The 20,027-nt window shown below is 32.7% G+C and overlaps 1 protein-coding gene across 3 annotated transcripts in view; it reads right to left on the minus strand.

Moving 5' to 3' along the window:
* LOC114326950 (uncharacterized) overlaps positions 1 to 20,027 on the minus strand; it is a 308,181-nt gene that overhangs the window by 252,792 nt on the left and 35,362 nt on the right. For all 3 annotated transcript variants that reach the window (XM_050658485.1, XM_028275433.2, XM_050658477.1), the window contains exon 2: positions 17,139 to 17,245. In XM_050658485.1, the coding sequence (XP_050514442.1) occupies positions 17,139 to 17,245 (107 nt within the window). The remainder of the gene's footprint in view (positions 1 to 17,138; positions 17,246 to 20,027) is intronic.

Consider the following 20,027-nt stretch of genomic DNA (forward strand, 5'->3'; position numbering starts at 1 on the left):
AGCTTTTTTAATGACTAAAATTACCCTATGCATAGATTTTCATTACAGTGAATACTTAGCCAGATATAGCTGTTTAAAACCTCTATTTACCAGCAAACACCCCCTTATTGGTGCTCTTTAAACCCGCCCCAATTAAAAACTAAGGGATCTTACGGAATTTAATCTACACAGTCTAAGGCACACTAAAGAAACATGAAACGTAAAACACGTTTCATGAAAATAAAACACAGGTAAACAAATCTTGAAATCCGCCTACCAATGAAACGAGTGTGATTCATGCTCATAAAACATTTTTATTTTCGGAGAGTTTCATAAATGGCCGGACGTCTATTTGTTTAGCAGTGTTTTATTTCCATGAAACGAGATTTACGTTTCATGTTTCTTTGATCTTTACCCTAAGCCAAGCCGCACACCAAAGAAACATGAAACGAAAAACATGAAACATGAAACGAAAAACATGTTTCATGAAAAGAAAACACTGCTAAAAAAATCTCAAAGTCCGCCTACTAATGAAACGAGTGTGATTCATGCTCATGACACATTTTTATTTTCGGAGAGTCTCATAAATGGCCGGATATATATTTGTTTAGCAGTGGTTTATTTCCATGAAACGTAATTTACGTTTCATGTTTCTTTGATTTGCGGCCGGGCTTATAGCTCTTTAAAAATCCTACAAAATCATTTTTGAAGAAACTTTTTATTGCCAAAAATGTATAGAATATTTTTCGAGGTATTCTCAAAAAACCCTCTAAAAAAGTCGATTTTTTCGTCGAAAAACTCTTATTTTCAAGCGCGAATAACTCAAAAAATATTAGTTTTACGAAGAAAATGTAAAAAACATTTTTTTCTTAGAATCACTTTTTTCATCGAATTACATGGTTAAAATGTAATAAAAAATTACCACCCCCGAGATGGGGTGGCAACCACCCCCAAGGTTTTAGCGTATGATAGCGGCATGATATAGAAAATGATCCTTGGACTATTCCCTACTTTCTGTGAAAATTTCAAGTAAATCCATGCTGGACGAAAAAATTGCGAGCCAAAATGCTTCATTTTCTCAATCGGCTATTGGGGCCGACCGACCGGTTGTCCCGTCATACAGCTGACCGACTATAATAACTTTTATTTATATTTAATTTAGAATGTGTGTACTGATTTTCAGCCTTAATAAATGGATTTAATTACCTTCGTAGGAAAGCAACTTTGATACCCTCTTAGTAAGCCCTGTTCTACGTTTCGCTTGACCGACCGCAGTATGTTTCTCTACACACTCACAGTAATCAACAGTGAAAAATCTAGCTTTAGTAAATTCAAAGAGATTTTACAGCGCTGCCTCTTCGTCTATTAGCTTAAGGATCATAAATAACAAATTTGGAGAGAAATTTCGTTATTTCACATTGAATCCCGTCTTTCTTTTTCTGTTACATTTTTCTATTTCGCAAAGCGCGCGTCCACACGCTCCGTCGGAATTCTTTTTAAGATTTTTACGTGAAATCGATGTTTTCACAGGTAGACTAAGGTATTGTGTTAGTTATGTGCAGTAGAAAAACTTCACAATCATTTCGCACCCACGCACATATCTAGGACGTGAAGATGCATTATCTATTAATAACAATGTTTCAAAAACCTGTTTGTCGATAGTGCCAGATAGTGAATAAATTCGCATCCATCCTCGCACCTTTTGTTTTTTTGAAATACACCGGTTCGATTCGATTGGATAAATATTCATATAGAACAGGGCGCATCTGTAAAAATATTAGTACATTTAAACGTTGAGAGGTGACTCAATTTTTTTTGCAGAAATTGCTTGAAAATAACTCAAGTAATAATATTTGAGTTATCCTCTCTCTCAAAAAGGTCAAGAACATTGTTTAAATAATCAAAATGTCAAAAAATGAAGGAAAAATTCGATTTTTTTCTTCGTTTTTTTATTATAACTTTAAAAGTATTTATTTCCGAGAAAAGTTGTACTAACATAAAAGTTGCGTAATTAAATTTTCTACAATATAGAATTAGTAAAAAATTTAACAAACAGTCACAGTTGTTGCAAAATAGCAAGAATTGCGAAAAAACCATACAAAAACAAGTATTCGCATTTTACGTTTTTCAACCATTTATGCTACACTTAGGACCTTCATATTTCACCCAGAAAAACTTTATGATACAGTAAAACAACACTGTAAATTTTATTAAGATCGGTTTAATAGATTTTGCAAAATAAATTTTGCAATCCAGCTTTCGCAAAAAAATTTTTTTTTCAAAATCTTACAGGACCGAAAAAATAGCAGATAGCAAGTTGAATTTTTTCTTGCGTATAGAAGTGTACTGTACCTTTCATTTTCAATTTGCAAAATTAAAATCGATTAGCTACCACGGCGTCAGGATTTTTTTTATAAACATTAATTATTGTTCTGAAGCTATTTCCTTGTGGCATTTTTATGATTAATTATTTATATGGGAAATAAACCACAATTATAAAAAATATACAATTGTGGCTTATTTCCCATATAAATAATTAATCATTAATTATTGGTGCTACGTACAGGACAGCGGATAGTTTGCTCTGATTGGGCATTCCAATGACCTTTGATAATGATTGATACATTTTAATTTTTATTACATTTCGATATAAATAAATAAATTTGTTTATTGCAAAATATAAACACATACTCTATCCTTTGAAATAATACTTTTTTTAGCAAAAACTTTATTTGCTCATATATTTTAACTTAGAGAATAAAAGTTTATTATTTTTAAACATATGCAATTGTTTAAACAATATTTCACAAACAATACTAAAATTAGTTTGATTTTTGTGGATTAAAATATTAAAATACAACAAAATATAGAGTAAGAAAATAGTATATTTGATAAAGATTGGACGAAATTTTATTGGAAATCAACTTGTGTGAATCGAACACCGCTGTCCTGCGCGTAGCACCAAAAATTAATGTTTATTTAAAAAATTTCCTTACGCCGGCGCCGTGGTAATTAATCGATTTTAATTTTGCAAATTGCAAATTAAAGGTACAGTACACTTCTATGAGCAAAAAAAATTCAACTTGCTATCTGCTTTATTTTCAGTCCTGCAACATTTAAAAAAATGAATTTTATTTTGCGAAAGCTGGATTGCAAAATATATTTTGCAAAATCTATTAAACCGATTTTAATAAAATTTACATTGTTGTTTTACTATATCATAAAGTTTTTCTGGGTAAAATATGAAGGTCCTAAGTGTAGCATAAATGGTTGAAAAACGTAAAATGCGAATACTTGTTTTTGTATGTTTTTTTTCGCAATTATTACTATTTTGCAACAAGGGTGACTATTTTTTAAATTTTTTACCAATTATATATTGTAGGAAATTTAGTTACGCAACGTTTATGTCAGTACATCTTTTCTCAGAAATGAACAGTTTTAAAGTTATAATCAAAAAACCAATAAAAAATCGAATTTTTCCTTCATATTTTGACATTTTGATTATTTAAACAATGTTCCGGACCATTTTGAGTGGGAGGATAACTCAAATATTATTATTTTAGTTATTTTTAAGCAATTTCTGCAAAAGAAATTTGAGTCACCTCTCAACGTCCATCTCAAAACAGATGCGCCCTGGACTAATAGTGCAGTCAGTGAGGGTATTTGGCTCCGAATTCCATCCTACATCAATTTACTTGATATGTTCACTGTAAGTAGGGAGTAGCTCAAAAAACAAAGTCTACCCTATATCCTATGGCGCTTTTTATCTTGGGGGTGGTTCTCAGGGGTGGAAAATTTTTGGGTGAAAATATCTACGGAAGTAACTAGAGAACCTAATTCTAAGCAAAAACTGTTCTATAATATATTTTTTTTAGAAAACTCAATACTTTTTGAGTTATTCGTGGTTGAAAATTTGCCATTTTCATTGAAAAATGACCCGGACCCTTAAAATGCCTTAACCCGCGAGTAGTCGCGCGGTGAGATAGAATCTCAATTTTTATCTTTTTTCGCGATAACTTGACGAAAAATTTTGCAATTTTGAAAAAATTTCGTAAGTGCCTCGAGGAAGGGTGTAGTAATGCGTAGGGATTTTTTTTCTTCTTCTTCTTTTTGTGGAATTTATGGCTTTGGGGAGAGCCAATTAGCTTTAACCCGCGAGTAGTCGCGCCGTTAGATAGAATCTCACATTTCATCCTTTTTCTAATACAGTAAAACCTGTCAGTAACGGCCACTAAAAATGAAAGAACTATTGGCCGATATAGAAAGGTGGCCGCTATTGCCAGTTTTTGTAGTCTACATATAATTGGTTTGGGAAATTTTTAAACTGGCCGTTAGGACGGTGGCCGATGTTGGCAAGTGGCCGTTATCACAGGTTTTACTGTACAGTAAAATTTGTCAGTAACGGCCAATCAAAATGAAAGAACTATTGGCCGATATAGAAAGGTGGACGGTATTGCCAGTTTTTGTAGTCTACATATAATTGATTTGGGAAGTTTTTAAATTGGCCGTTAGGACAGGTGGCCGATGTTGGAAGGTGGCCGTTATCACAGGTTTTTTTAATAAAATTGTTAGAAATAGATATTTTCAATATAAAAAGTAGATAAAAATAGTACAAAATAAAAATTTGTTTTAAATTCGTATTTTGAGATAGAATCTCACACGCGACTATCGACGTTACAGAAGTGAGCGCGACTACTCCTGGGTTAACAATTATGTATCTAACGAAAACAACTATAAGAAACATTTTTGTAGCTTATGAAAAATCAAAGAAATTAATTTCGACATAAATCTTCTAGTTATAATACAAAAAGAGATATGGTAGATGAAAAAATATTTTTTTGTGCATGCTCAAATCGGTGTATTCAACTTAAAATACCAGAGAAACGGTCGATTTTAGGGGTATAATGCTACAAATACCTTTTGTAGTGTTTGAAAAGACCTTTAAAACGAGCACTGTTAAATGTCGATTACATTCGAAATAAGCGAGATATGCTGCAAAAAAATGGATGAATAATGTATTTCAAGGAAAAATGGGAAGTATATTTAACCCCTCATCCACCAGAATTTGAATGTATCGTTTTCCTCTTACAATACATTTTATTATAGTGTTATTTCTATGTTCAAAAAGTTGGACAGGCTTAAAATGAATAGCTTTTGAAAAAAATAAGATCAAATTATAGAGAAAATTCCACACCTGTAATTTTGAACCAATCAAAATACGTTATTTTGACATATCACCATGGCAACGGAGGTATTTTATCGGAAATTTTTTGCTCGTGGGGTACCCAACAGCGAATTATAGTGGAAATTTTTTGACGTTTACAATAACAGAACATTTTTGACAGACTGGTTTTTATTTGTTTACATAATTTAGTTTTGATTCATTTTCTATCACTTGTAGTTACTCAAAACTTATGTAAAATTGAAGAATATACTATTTTCTATCTTGAAATGGTATTCCCATGCAACTACAATGAGTAGAAATTACGAATTTGAAAGCCTAAATAATTGCTGACAAAGCTATGGCGCGCTATTAATCTGTTCATGCAGTTTTGGATTTTCAAATGCAAATTTGGTGTGGAATTTTTTTACCGAATACCACGCGAAGTCAAATTAATATCCGGAATTTTTTTTTTGATCATGAATATTTTTAGAAAATTTCCCTCGTCTGCGACTCGGGAAATTTTCAAAATATTCATGATCTCAAAAAAATTTCCGGAAATAATTTGACCTCTAGTGGTATTACTAGTGAAAATTTTTAAATTTTCTTAAAAATCTTCTCTTTTCTCCATGCAACTCGAAAATGATAAGAGATACGAAAAAAGATACAGTACAAAAATGTAGGGTTTTATCAGATAACAATTTTGTTTTGTCCTTCAGGACTGTATCTCTGTATCATTTTCGAGTTATGTACATAGAGAAAAAGGAAGTTTTTTTAAGAAAATTTAAAAATGTGCTCTATAATTTGATCCTATTTTATTCAAAAACAATTCATTTTAAACCCATCCAACTTTTTGAACACAGAAATAACACTATAATAAAAGGTATTGTAGAAGTAAAACGATGTATTTAAATCTGGTGGAGGGGGGTTAAATATACTTCGCATTTTATCTTAAAATAAATTAGTCATCAATTTTTTTTGCACCATATCTAGCTTAGTTTGAATGTAATCGACATCTAACAGTGCTCGTTTTAAAGGTCTTTTCAAGCACTACAAAAGATATTTGTAGCATTATACCCTTAAAATCGACAATTTCTCTATTATTTTAAGTTGAACACCCCGATTCGAGCATGCACCAAAAAAATTTCTTTTCACCTACCATATCTCTTTTTGTATTATAACTAGAGGATTTATGAAGAAACGAATCTCTTTGGATTTTCATAGGCTACAAAAATGTTTTATATAGTTTTTTTTCGCTAGATGCATAATTTTTAAGGTATTCGCAAAAAATCGTCCGAAAAGATGACATAACTCAAAAAGTACTGAGTTTCCAAAAAATATATACAACAGTTTTTGCTCAGAATTAGGTTCTCTAGCCACTTGAGTTGTTTTGAACAAAAAATGTTCCACCTCCGAGAAAGGGTGGGAACCACCCCTAAGATAAAAGCCCACATCGACATAGGGTAGACTTTGAATTAGGAGATAAGTAGAGGCTAGTCCCAAAATTTCATTAAAATCCATGCAGAAGGATAGAATTCGGAGATAATATCCTGTTTTTGCTCTCATTGACTCGTGTAAGTACAGGTTGTCCAGAAACTCTCCCAACAAACGCAGACTGGAGATTCCTCAAATAATTTGAAGGTAATTTAATCCAATTCTTCTAGTTCGAAAATGCTTGCTTCCTAAGGGAGCTAGAGCTCTTTCAAGATGGCGTCTTGTAATTAGTTTTTTAAAATAGCTCCAGAACGCTTCTACTTAGAAAAACGAAAACTGGTACGTCGATTTATCTCTGGAAGATCACCGTTTTCTAGAAACATCGATTTGAAAATATTTCGTTTTTTGAATTTGAAAACAATTTTCAAAAAAAACTGTTTAGAAAAACGTAAACTGGTACGTTTATTTATCTTACAGAGATGAATCGATTTTATCAATTGCGAATTTCTAGTACCGGTCATAGGCGTCCGTTTTGGGTAGGCCAACGGTTATTTTATCTCTTTATCGGTTTCGTCTTTAATTTTCAAGCATTTTTGAAACTGGATTGTTAAATTATGATGTATTATAATTTTAAAAGTGGCTATTGCTTTAAGTCGATAAAATACACCATTTTATTTTGAAATTTTTTTAGAATATCTCAGAATTTTGAATTTAGGATACCTCAGAATTTAATAATTCAGTGTCAAAAATACTTAAAAATTAAAGACAAAAAAGTTATGCGATAAAATAACCATTGCCCTACCCAAAACGGACGCTTATAACAGGTACTAGAAATTCGCCAGAGTCGATTTATCTCTGGATGATAAATAGGCGTACCAGTTTTCGTTTTTCTAAATAGAAGCGTTCTGAAGCTATTTAAAAAAATTAATTACAAGACGCCATCTTTAAAGAGCTCTAGCTCCATTAGGAAGCGTTTTCGGACTAGATAAATTGTGTTAAATTATCTTAAAATTATCTGAGAAATCTCCGATCTTCGTTTGTCGGGAGTTTTTGGACACCCTGTATAATCCGGATCTCGGATGCGAGCCTGATAACCGGGCTTGTGTTTTATTTTGCATTTTGGACCTCTGAAAACGAAACTGATGTCAGACTTAAAATTTAAAATCAATATTTAGGTGTATTGTACGGGAACAGAATTCAAGTATGCAAATCTGCATGAATACATTTATTTTGCATGTTTCAAATACGTTTATTTGCATAAACAGTACGAACAACGTGTTCCAGTCGTAGCATTCGTTTTAATGTACCGAGGAACGTGCCAGAAAATTTTTACTGTCACTGAAAATTTTTCTAATTTTATGGAAAAAGCTCACAAAGAGTTCGAAAATATCAATAACAATAATGGCAATTTACTGAAGTTACATACACCGTCAATATTACCAAATAAATGATAATGAAATAAAACAAAACAATCTATTGCAATATTTAAATAAATTGCAAATTGCATAATAAAATAGAACAAACAGGAATATAAAAAAACCCAACGAAAGATAAGGGCAAGAATTAAAACTGCAAAGGACAGCTGGATGAAACAACATTGTGAAGAATTAGAATCACTACAAGATAAGGGAGACGGAAGCCCTAAAACTGTTGGAGGATGACAACATCGACATGCTGGTAACAATGTTCAATGCCATATACAGGGTGTCCAGAAACTCTACCGACAAACGAAGACAGAAGATTCTTCAGATAATTTTAAGACATTTTAACCCAGTTCGCTTATTCCGAAAATGCTTCCTAAGGGAGCTAGAGCTCTTTGAAGATGGCCTCTTGTAATTAGTTTTTCTTAAATACCTCCAGAACGCTTCTATTTGGAAAAACAAAAACAGGTAAATACTCGTATTTATCTTTTAGAGATAACTATATTCCATCCACTGAGAATTTCTAGTACCGATCATAGGCGTCCGTTTTGGGTAGGGCAACGGTAATTTTATCGCCTAAATTTTTTGTTTTTAATTTTTAAGCATTTTTGACTCTGAATTATTAAATTGTGAGGTATTCTAGTACTAAAAGGTACTCTTGCTTTAAGTCAATAGAATATACCGTTTTCTAGAAAAATCGATTTGAAAATTTTTCGTTTCTTGAATTTAAAAAAAAATTCAAAAAAAACTATTTAGAAAGACGAAAACTGGTACATTTATTTATAGGTCTGGATCCCGCGAATGAAAAAAAAAGTTGATTAATAGCAAGCTGAAAATTTGTTAATAGCTTAAGGGTGTCTAGTCGGATAAACTTTGATATATGGGAACACTGGAACAGTGGCAGTTTTAATTGTGGAACAGGTTAAAAATTTGAAACGGTCACACCACGAAAACGGCACATTTATTTTGTCCGACAGAACAGACTTAAACTCTCCGAACAGAGATTAAACTCTCATGCAAAAATCAGACTGCTATTTATCACCTGTCATCATTCCTGGCATTTGACATATTCTACATGTTCCACTCATTAAAACGCCCATTTGGTGATAAATAGCAGTCTGACTTTTGCATGAGAGTTTAATCTCTGTTCGAAGAGTTTAAGTCTGTTCTGTCGGACAAAATACATGTGTCGTTTTTGTGGTCTGACCGTTCCAAATTTTTAACCAGTTCCACAATTAAAACTTCCCCTGTTCCAGTGTCCCCATATATCAAAGTTTGTCCGACTAGACACCCTTAAGCTATTAACAAATTTTCAGCTTGCTATTACATAATCAATTTTTTTTTCATACGCGGGATCCAGACCTATTATATTCCAGAGATGAATCGATTTCATTAATTGCGAATTTCTAGTACCGGTCAGAGGCGTCCGTTTTGGGTAGGTCAACAGTTATTTTATAGCATAACTTTTTTGTCTTTAATTTTTAAGCATTTTTGACACTAGATTATTAAATTATGAGGTATTCAAATACTAAAAGTTACTCTTGCTTTAAGTTGGTAAAATACATCGTTTCTTTTAAAACAAATTTCTTTTTCTCTTTCTTTCTTTCTCCCCTTCCTTATACCCTTTCAGGTGTCGGATTTGGGTTTAATTTAGCTACATATTCACCCATCTCTTCCATTCTTTTCGGTCCTGTGCTATTAGTTTCATTTCTTCTAGCGTTTTCTGTTTGATTTTTCCTGCTTCTACTATTTGCTGTATCCATTTTTTCTTCGGCCTGCCTTTTTTCTTTTTTGTAATATTCCTTGTTTCGTGAATTTTCCTTGCTAGTCTACTAGGTTTCATTCTCATCAGATGTCCATACCAGTTTAATTGCCTCTTTATTATTTTATTCATTATTGGTTCCTGTTTAGTTATTCCTCTTATTGTCTCATTTCTTATTCTATCCCATTTGGTCTTTCCGGCTATAGCACGTAAATGTCTCATCTCAATTGCATTTATCCTACTATCATGCTTTTTCTGTAAAGTCCAATTTTCGCTTGTATACAGTATCGTCGGTATCACAATTGTATTATATATTTTAATTTTTGTTTCGTGGGACAATTCTTTTTTCCTCAGAATTGGCGCTAGTGCGTAGTACAGTTTATTTGATTTTTTAGTTCTGTTTGTTATTTCGAGGTCTATTTTCCCATCATTGGTAATAATACTTCCAAGATAATCATATGCTGTAACTATTTCCAGTTGAGTATTTTTGCATTTTATAATTACTTCATTTTCTTCCTTTTCGCCGATGACCATTATTTTACTTTTCTCGATGTTTATTTCCATTTTTAATTTCTCTATTTCTTCTGTCCATATATTTATGAGTTTTTGCATTTTTGTCACGGAATCTGCTATAAGGACTATGTCATCCGCATACAATAGGGCTTCTATTTTTATTGGCTGTAATCTTTGGTATCCTATTGTTGTCTGTATTTGGTTCGTTCTTTCTCCAGTATTTCTAGTCAATTCATTCATGACTATTATGAATAGTAGCGGACTAAGACTGTCTCCTTGCTTGATACCTCTTTCCCAATTGAATTCTTCAGATCTTTCTCCTGCTATCTGTACACGTCCTTTTACTACTCCGTATATATTTTCAATTATTTTTATCAGTGTACTTGGTACTTTCATGTTCTGCAAGCATTTCCATATAATTTGTCTTTCTATAGAGTCGAATGCTGCCCTTAGATCTATGAATGCTAGAATGAGCTTTCCCCCCGAGTCAATACTTCTTTCTATTATATTTCTAATGATGTAAATGTTAACTTTTGTCTGTCTTTCTGGTCTAAACGCTGCTTGTTCTTCTCCCAGTTCTTTTTCTACCTCTTGTCTTAGCCTCTTCTCTACTATTTTCGTGTATATTTTAAAACATACCGATGATAAACATATTGCTCTATAATTTTCGCAGTTGACGTGTTCTCCCTTTTTGTATATTGGCACTATAAGGTTACTTTGCCAGTCTTTTGGGATTTGCTGCTTTTCCCATGCCTCTTTGTATATTTTCAACAACCAGTTTATCCCTTCTTCTCCCATGTACTTGACCATTTCCGGGTCTATGTCATCATCCCCTCCAGCTTTACCTATTTTTACGTTTGATACTTCCAATATTACTTCTTCTCTATTTATTTGCTCTAATTCTTTGTTCTCGTTATCTTGATATGTTTCATTTCTATCATCTATTATTGCATTTCTAAATTTGTTTTCATAGTATTCTTTCCATACTTTAGCTATTTGTTCTGGAGTTGTTTGGATTTGGTTTGTTGTATCCCTTACGGCTGTTATTTCTTTATGTTTTCCTTTCTTCATATGTCTGATTGTTGTCCAGAAGCTTTTATTATTTGTTACATAGTTTTGTTGTAATTCTTCTCCAAACTCTTCCCACGTTTTTGTTTTTACTTGTTTTATGGTGTTTTTCGCTAATCGTCTCAGCCTTTTGTATTCTTCTTTATCTTCTTCCAGTTCGGTCTCAATGTATTTTTTCCATGCTATTTTCTTTTTCTTCACTGCTGTTTTAACTTCATTGTTCCACCATCTCGTTCTTTTATGGAGTTTGTTATGTTTTCTGATTCCACATATTTCTGTTGCTGTAGAGTTTATGACTACTTTGAAGGCGTTCCATCTTTCTTCCAGTGTCCATGCCTCTTTTTGGTTTTCTAGTTGTCTTAATCTTCTATTTGTTTCTTTTTTGTAATGTTCTCGCACCTGTTCTAATTTGAGCTTATTTACTTTTACTCTTTGGTAATCTTTTCTTTCCACCTCCTTTATTTTTTCATCCTCGAGTTTTGCAGTAACCATCCTGTGCTCTGTAGCTAGTTCCGGTTCCTTTTCAGTTAAGACGTTATGTATTTTATCTTCTAGGTTTATCGTATAAACTATGTAATCTATCAAACTTTTCGCTCTTCTCTCTTCCGCCACGAACGTATATTTGTCTTCGATGTTTTGGTTTGTAAATGTGTTTCCTATTAGTAGGTCATTTGCTTGGCAGAAATCTAGCATTTTGACACCATTCCTGTTCAAACATTCCTCTCCGTATTTTCCAATGCATCCTAATCCTTTGTTGACATCCTTGCCCACTCTTGAATTCCAATCTCCTAAAATTATGATTTTCTCTCTTTCTTTTTAAAATTCCAAAAACGAAAATCTTTCAAATCGATTTTTCTAGAAAACGGTGTGTCCTACCGACTTAAAGCAAGAGTACCTTTTAGTACTAGAATACCTCACAATTTAATAACCTAGTATCAAAGATGCTTAAAAGTTAAAGACAAAAAAGTTATGCGATAAAATAACCGTTGCCCTACCCAAAACGGACGCCTATGACCGGTACTAGAAATTCGCCATGGATGGAATCTATTCATTTCTGAAAAGTAAATATGCATACGAATTTATATTTTTCTAAATAGAAGCATTCTGGAGGTATTTAAGAAAAACTAAGTACATGACATCATCTTCAAAGAGCTCTAGCTCCCTTATGAAGCATTTTCGAACTAGATGAATTGGGTTAAATCATCTTAAAATTATCTGAGGAATCTCCTGTCTTCGTTTGTCGGTAGAGTTTCTGGACACCCTGGATAACATCGGCCACATTCCAACGGATTGGCTTTGTTCGACCTTGATAATGATACCCAAATCACAAAGAGCGAAAAGGTGCAAGGACCACAGACTGATTAGTTTAATGAGTCATTGGCTTAAAGTATTTATTCGCATACTCCACACAAGAATGTTCAGCAAGCTAGAAGAGCTAAGCGGCGAGACACAATCTGGTTTCAAGAACGGACTCGGGACACGCGAAGCAGCATTCTGCTTGATCACGCTCGTACACAATTGCATGGACCAACGAATGGATATAATCATCACATTCCTCGATTATGAAAAAGCGTTTGACACCGTAAAACACATTTTTTGAGTTATCCAGAATCTCTATTGAAATTAAAAAGCACGAGGGAGGCTGAACAAATCAACGAACACAGAGGAATTTGAAATTTTTAGACGGATGCGACAGGGGTGTATTTTGTCTCCTGTGCTGTTCAACCTCTATGTGGAGAATGTTTTTGCAGAGGCACTTGAAAGCACTGACTGGTATAGGTATAAAGGTCAACGGGTGCCCGATAAATAACATTCGTTACGCCGACGACACCGCGATAATCACAAATAACGAACATGATAATATGCAGTTGATGCTAAATAAAATAAATACCGCAGGAAGCACATATGGCTTGAAAATAAATGTTGGAAACGCTAAATTCATGGCAACAAAAAAGGGCCCATTTCTAAGAGTACAACTGAAAGTAGATAATGCTTTTCAATCGAGCAAGTGAAAACATTCAAGTACTTGGGAATGATGGTGAATGACCAATGGGATCCACAGCAAGAAATAAAATGCCGTACCGAACAAACAAGACAAGCTTTTAATAAATTTAAACCGCTACTTTGTAACCGCAATCTTCCCCTCAATCTCCGTTACAGAATGATTAAGTGCTAAGTCTAAGTGCTACGCAATCCCTCAACTAATCATCCAAGAAAAATATTGAGGGCAGGAGAGGAGTAGGTCGCAAACAAATTAGTCCAGCGATACTCAACCTTTTTCTTTCCTGGGCCACATAGTAGCTATTGCCACAGCTTGAGGGCCGCAATCAAGATGAAGTAGTATACAGGGTGTTTCATTGGGAAACGGAAATACTTTAATGGTGAATAGAGGTAAATGAGGCGGTTCTAGACATACTAAATTTATTTCTCCACTGAGTTTATAACCGAGTTACAAGGTGATTTATCGATTTTGCTCATTTCTTTCTGGACTCATAACTTTAGAACCACCTTGTATATTTTTTTGATATTTGGTACACATATGTCACATTTAGAACCCAAACCACCCAACTACCAATTACATGAAAAATCCAGGTCCGGATTAAACAAAATTATAAATCCATTGTGACCTTGAAACAATATCTTGTATATTGAAATTTTCAAAACCCGTTTGCATATTTGAAAAGAGCTTTAATGGAGCTTCCATTTTTTGCGCAGACAATTCAATGACTTTAATTCTGAAATTATGTCGAAATTTTTAAAAACTCGAACTTTCAAAACAAAAATTTCGATATAATTTCAAAATTAATGTCATTAAACTATCTGCGCAAAAAATTGAAGCGAGTAATTAAACTTATTTTTTGTGCTCTTTTCAAATGTGCAGACGAATTTTGAAAATTTTAATATACAAGGTGTTGTTTCATGGTCACAATTATTATTTTTTTTTTGTTAATCCGGACCTGAATTTTCTTGTGATTAATAAATGGGTCGTCGTTGCAATGTAGTAAATAGATACTGATTATTTTTAAAATGAGTATTTGTTCATTAACTTTAATAATTTACTATTAACAGTTAATAATACCCTGCTTTTTAATCAGAGTTCTTACAAATTTCAATATAATTTAAAATTAAAGTCATTAAATTGTCTGCCTCACGCCCAAACACGCATCAAACACATCGGCACAGTATCAAATAATTTGAAACACACGTGAAAGTTGACAGATAATTTGATCACAGGGCCCTTTAGTTAGCCTTCGGGCCGCATAAAAAACGCTAGAGGGTCGCAGGTTGAGTATCACTGAAGTCCGTTCTTTAACGGTAAAATATTGCAAAATCTCTAAATTTTAAAGAACCGCTTGGATTGACATGAAATTTGGCATACACATAGCTAACAAGTCAAAGAAAAAAAGTGATATTGTGCCGATATGTGCTTTTGCTCTGGGGGTGGTTTTCACCCCCTCTTGGGGGTGAAAAAATATTCGTCCAAAGAAAGTCAGGAAATGGATAAACTGGCTAATTTTAAGTAACTTTTGTTCTATAGAGTTTTTTCACTAAGTCAATACTTTTCGAGTTATTTGGCAGTGAATAGCTTCATTTTTTCAACAAAATAACCACGCTTTTAGACGGTTTTTCGCAAATAACTCAAATAGTAAGTATTTTGTCGAAAAAACATTCTTAGCAAAAATATAGCCTGTAAAATTTTTTAAAAAATGGTGTACATATCACGTCTCTACACCTAGTAGAAGCAGAGTTATAGCTAATAAAAATAGGTTCATATTCGTCAAATTCCAAATGGAATACTTTAACGTGAAATAACCAAAAATGAAGCACATTTCGGGGAAAACTCATTACAACTTATTTAAAGTGTTTAAAAAAGCTTTATTTTTGTTTTATAAAAAAAATTTCTAGCATCAAAATTAAACAAGTTACGCTCAAAAAAAAGTTAGTCCCTTTTGGTTTTGGTAAAAAAATCGAGAAAATCACCCCCTAATTAGTATCTTAAATGATCTTAATCGTTACGACTTCACTAGTTTCTTGACTCGTGTATATATTGTTTATATGATCTGTAAGTTTCATCGGTGCAAAGTCCTTATTATTGAAAGGGCTGTAGTTAAAATGGGTTGAACGAGTCACTGATCACGAATGTATGCAAAAGAAACATCAAATCTTAATCAATTTTTGTCTAACAGAAAAACAAAAAAATACGTGATATTCAGAAAAGCAAATCTGACTTTTTTTTTTGTTTTTCGAGATTTTTGGTATCTCTAACAATTTTTAAGTTATTTTGAAAAAAAAACATATTTTTCAAAATTTAAATTTTTAAAAATTTTACTTTGAAACCAAATTTTTTCAAAAATAAGCACTTTGAATCGATGAAACTTACAGATCATATAAACACAACATAAGTAAAATAATTTTTGGAGCGGTAACGAATAATTTCATTTAAGTTGCTAATTAGAGGGTGGTCTTCCGGATTTTTTTTTGAAAAAACAAAAGGGACCAACTTTATTTTGAGCGTAACTTGCTTAACTTTAATGATAGAAACTTTTTGTAAAAACAAAAATAAAGATTTTTTTAAACACTATAAAAAAGTTATAATGGGTTTTCCCCAAAAAGTGCTTAATTTTTTGGATATTTTACGTCGAAATATTCAATTTGAAATTTGGTAAATATGAATCTATTTTTCATTGGCTATAACTCCGGTTCGACAAGATCCAGAGACCTAACGCGTACATCATTTTTTTTACTTTTTTATAAGCTATATTTTTGCTAAGAACGTTTTTTTCGACAAAATACTTACTTTTTGAGTTATTTGCGAAAAAGCGTCTAAAAATGTGGTTATTTTGTTGAAAAATGAACATATTCACTCGCAAATAACTCGAAAAGTGTTGACTTGGCGAAAAAGCTCTATAGAACAAAAGTTACTTAAAATTAGTCAGTTTACCCATTTCCGGACTTATTTTGGACATATATTTTTTCACCCCCAATAGGGGGTGAAAGTCACCCCCAGGGCAAAAGCACACATCGGCACAATATCACTTTTTTTTCTTTGACATGTAAGCTATACGTATGCCAAATTTCATGTCAATCCCAGCGGTTCTTTAAAATTTAGAGCAAAAACCGTGAAAGAATGGACTAAATGTCGTGGCTACATAAAGAACTGGGTAGACATAAATAACACTGGCGAACTTTTGCATGCCGCAAAAGACAGACGTCTGACCGTAAGATAATTCGCCAACTCACTATAGGAGCACGGCTCCATAAGAAGAAGAAGCATTATAAAACCTTAGCAACCAATAAGTTTAACTACATAGCTGCAAATCATTTTCTTCGATTAATTTTGATATGAAAAGGTGGTTAGAGACGCTAGAATACACAACAGAGGAAATATTTAATAATATTAATTTGTGTAGTTAATAATTTTTTGTTTTTTTTTGTAACTGTTGACTTTATTTTCATCACCATATTGAAAAAGGAGATATAATTTAATATTTACAAAAGTTTTGTGTTCACCCTATATCGTATAGGTTTGTAATACATGTAATTTTTCGATAATTTTGCCCATGGTGTAACCGCTAACGTGTCGTTCTAAATGAGCCAATAGTTACAAGCAGAGTCAATACAAACGAACCGAATCATCAAAAAGAACGACTCCACCCATTTCTGGTTACGTTGCACCTTAGTCACTTTTATTTGTGTTTAATAGTTTCAGGAAATCATAATTTTAAAATGAATCACCTTTAGTGTTCACGGATCACCTTATAGACAAGTTAAAAGACGAAATTAAAAATATAAGGCTTACCTCAAAACGTTTTCTTCTTTGGCAACATAAGCAGGCTGCTAAAAATACCAAGCTACAAACAGTCAATAATAGGGAAATGACCCCCGTTAATAATTTGGCATGTGAATCTGAAACAAAATTTTAATTATTAATAAGTTTCCAGGCATAAAGTTAAGATTTTTGCAACTAGTCCATGCTGTATGCTCGCCCCCGTTAGGTAAATTATTCCGATTCATTTTTTGCCCAAACTTACTCAAAAAGAGGCCCTTATAACAAATCCACATGGTGCCAGGCGGTACCGCGGTCAAAAAATTGTTTAAACAATTTTTTTAACAAATTTAAAAAATCAATTTTTTTACTTCGGACAAATTTTTAGATTCTTTGGGTCATTCTGAGAAAAAAAGTTATCTTGTGATTTTTCTCTAAAATTGATTGTTGTCGAGTTATAGGCGATTTAAAATTTGAAAAACACGAAAATGGCCGTTTTCAAGGCTTAATAACTCTGTTAAAAATTAATATTATGGAAGTCAGAAAGTGACCAAATCAAAGTATAAAGCCCCCCCTACAAGATGCTGAAGAAATTGTTGTCATTATTTTATTACAAAGCTGTTACTTTTAATTATTAACAATGAGCGTATTGAGACAGCCGCCCGCTAGAGATGCACCATTGGACCGTTAGGTAAATTATTCCGATTCGTTTTTTTGCACAAACTTACTCAAAAAGAAGTCTTTATAACAAATCCATAGGGTGCAGGCGGTACCGCGGTCGGAAAATTGTTTAAAAAATTTTATTTAAACAAATTCAAAAAATAAATTTTTTCATTTCGAACAAATTTTTTAGATTCTTTGGGTCATTCTGAGGACAAAAGTTGTCTTGTGATTTTTCTCTAAAATTGATTGTTGTCGAGTTATAAGCGATTTAAAATTTGAAAAACGCGAAAATGGACATTTTCAAGGTTTAATAACTCGGTTAAAAATTATTACATACTATGAAAGTCAGAAAGTGACCAAATCAAAGTTAAAAGCTGCTCCTGCAAGCAGGGTCGCTGAGAGGGATGAGCGGGCCCCGGTAAGAAGTGAAGAGCGGGCCGCCGGCAAAAAGCGAGGAGCGAAAACAATTATTTAATTTTTATAGAAATAAAATTATCAATAATAAATAATAAAAACGTTTCAAATATAAATTTTATTAAATTTTGATTGTACACTAGACTCCCTCTATAACGAGAACTGAAATGGCGGACTAATTACCTCGTTATAAGCGGACATCGTTATATCAGACAACAATAATATTGTGCATAAATATGAATATATAGTTTTCTAAAACATTAACTTCCTATAGTGAAGCCATTGGGAGCAATATAAGATGCTAAATATCGTTTTCTTAACAATACGTTAGGAAATATTGATTCCGATTATATTTGAGATGTTTAATTTTAACGACGTTCTACACCTTCGGCAAAGAATTAAGGATTTGCATGAAATTTTAGTATGTTATAGTTTACTTCAAAAAACTAAGACTTGATTTTTAAAAAATTGTTTTACCGTGCCGTTTAATTACTATTAAGGGTCAAAGTTAAGTTTTAAGATGGGCTCTTATGGGAATTTTTAAAAAGTTAATAACTTTTGACCCAAATTTACGATTTTTGATTATTTGTGCTTAAATTAAAGGTTTTTTTGCAAGGAATAACATATTAAGAAATGGGGATTGTTTACCGTGCCATTTATTTTTAATTTATTTATTATAATTAATTCCGTAATTTATTCCGTAATTTCCGTAATTTATTATAATTTATTTTTATAAAATATTCAATACTGAAACATATGATTTGAGTATTCTGCTATAAATGCATTGTTACCAACTTTCGCTTGCATATAAGTTTCCCCCCTTTCCTCTGAGAGGCATACCCCGCAACGAAGGTGTAGAACGTCGTTAATAAATAAATCTATTGGAGAAAATTGCGATTCCGGAGCGATATACTAAGGATAATATTATCCTTGTATATCGCTCTCAAATGAAAAATTTCATTTGAAAAGCAAAAAAAAACGAGAAAAATTACGCCATTGGTCTGGTCGACGCCGCGCCGGGCCCCTTACATCGCCGGACCCCGGTAAAATGTACCGGCTTTACCGCCCTCTCGGCGGACCTACCTACAAGATACTGAAGAAATTTTTGTAATTATTTTATTACAAAGCTGTTATTTTTAATTATTAACAATGCGCGCTAAGCGCGTATTGAGGGGGCCCGGCCTTCCGCGAGAGATACACCATAATGGAATCGCGTTTATCAAATTTTAAATCGCGTAGAACTCGACAACAATCAATTTTAGAGAAAAATCACGAGAGACCTTTTTTGCTCGGAATAACCCACAGAATCTAAAAAATATTTGTCTGAAGTGAAAAAAATTGATTTTTTGAATTTGTTTAAGAAAATTGTTTAAATAATTTTCCGACCGCGGTACCGCCTGGCAACCCTGTGGATTTGTTATAGGACCTGTTTTTGAGTAAGTTTGTGCAAAAAAACGGATCAGAATAATTTACCTAACGGGGGCAAGCATACAGCCTGGCCTAACCTACATATTAGAAATTAGTTTTTTCTCCTTTTAGATCAATAAAATTGGAAGTTTCATAATAAATTTTATGTTATAGTGATTCACTATTGGATTTTATTGCTTAGTTATTACTAACTATATTATATTAGTAGTGAAGTTTATGATCAGAATCAGCAGGCAGTAAAAAACAGTTTTGATATTGTCAACTTTAGTCAAGATGTAACTTTATATTGAATAACTTTGGAAAATAATTTTAATGATTTTAATAAAACTCATGAAATTCGTTTGATTTAAAATTTTATTTTTCAAAATATTCGGTGTTTATTAAAAAACGATTTAGAACCTGTATACAGGAAGGGGG

The sequence above is a fragment of the Diabrotica virgifera genome, chromosome 1, assembly GCF_917563875.1.
Source record: "Diabrotica virgifera virgifera chromosome 1, PGI_DIABVI_V3a".
Lineage (NCBI taxonomy): Eukaryota > Metazoa > Arthropoda > Insecta > Coleoptera > Chrysomelidae > Diabrotica > Diabrotica virgifera.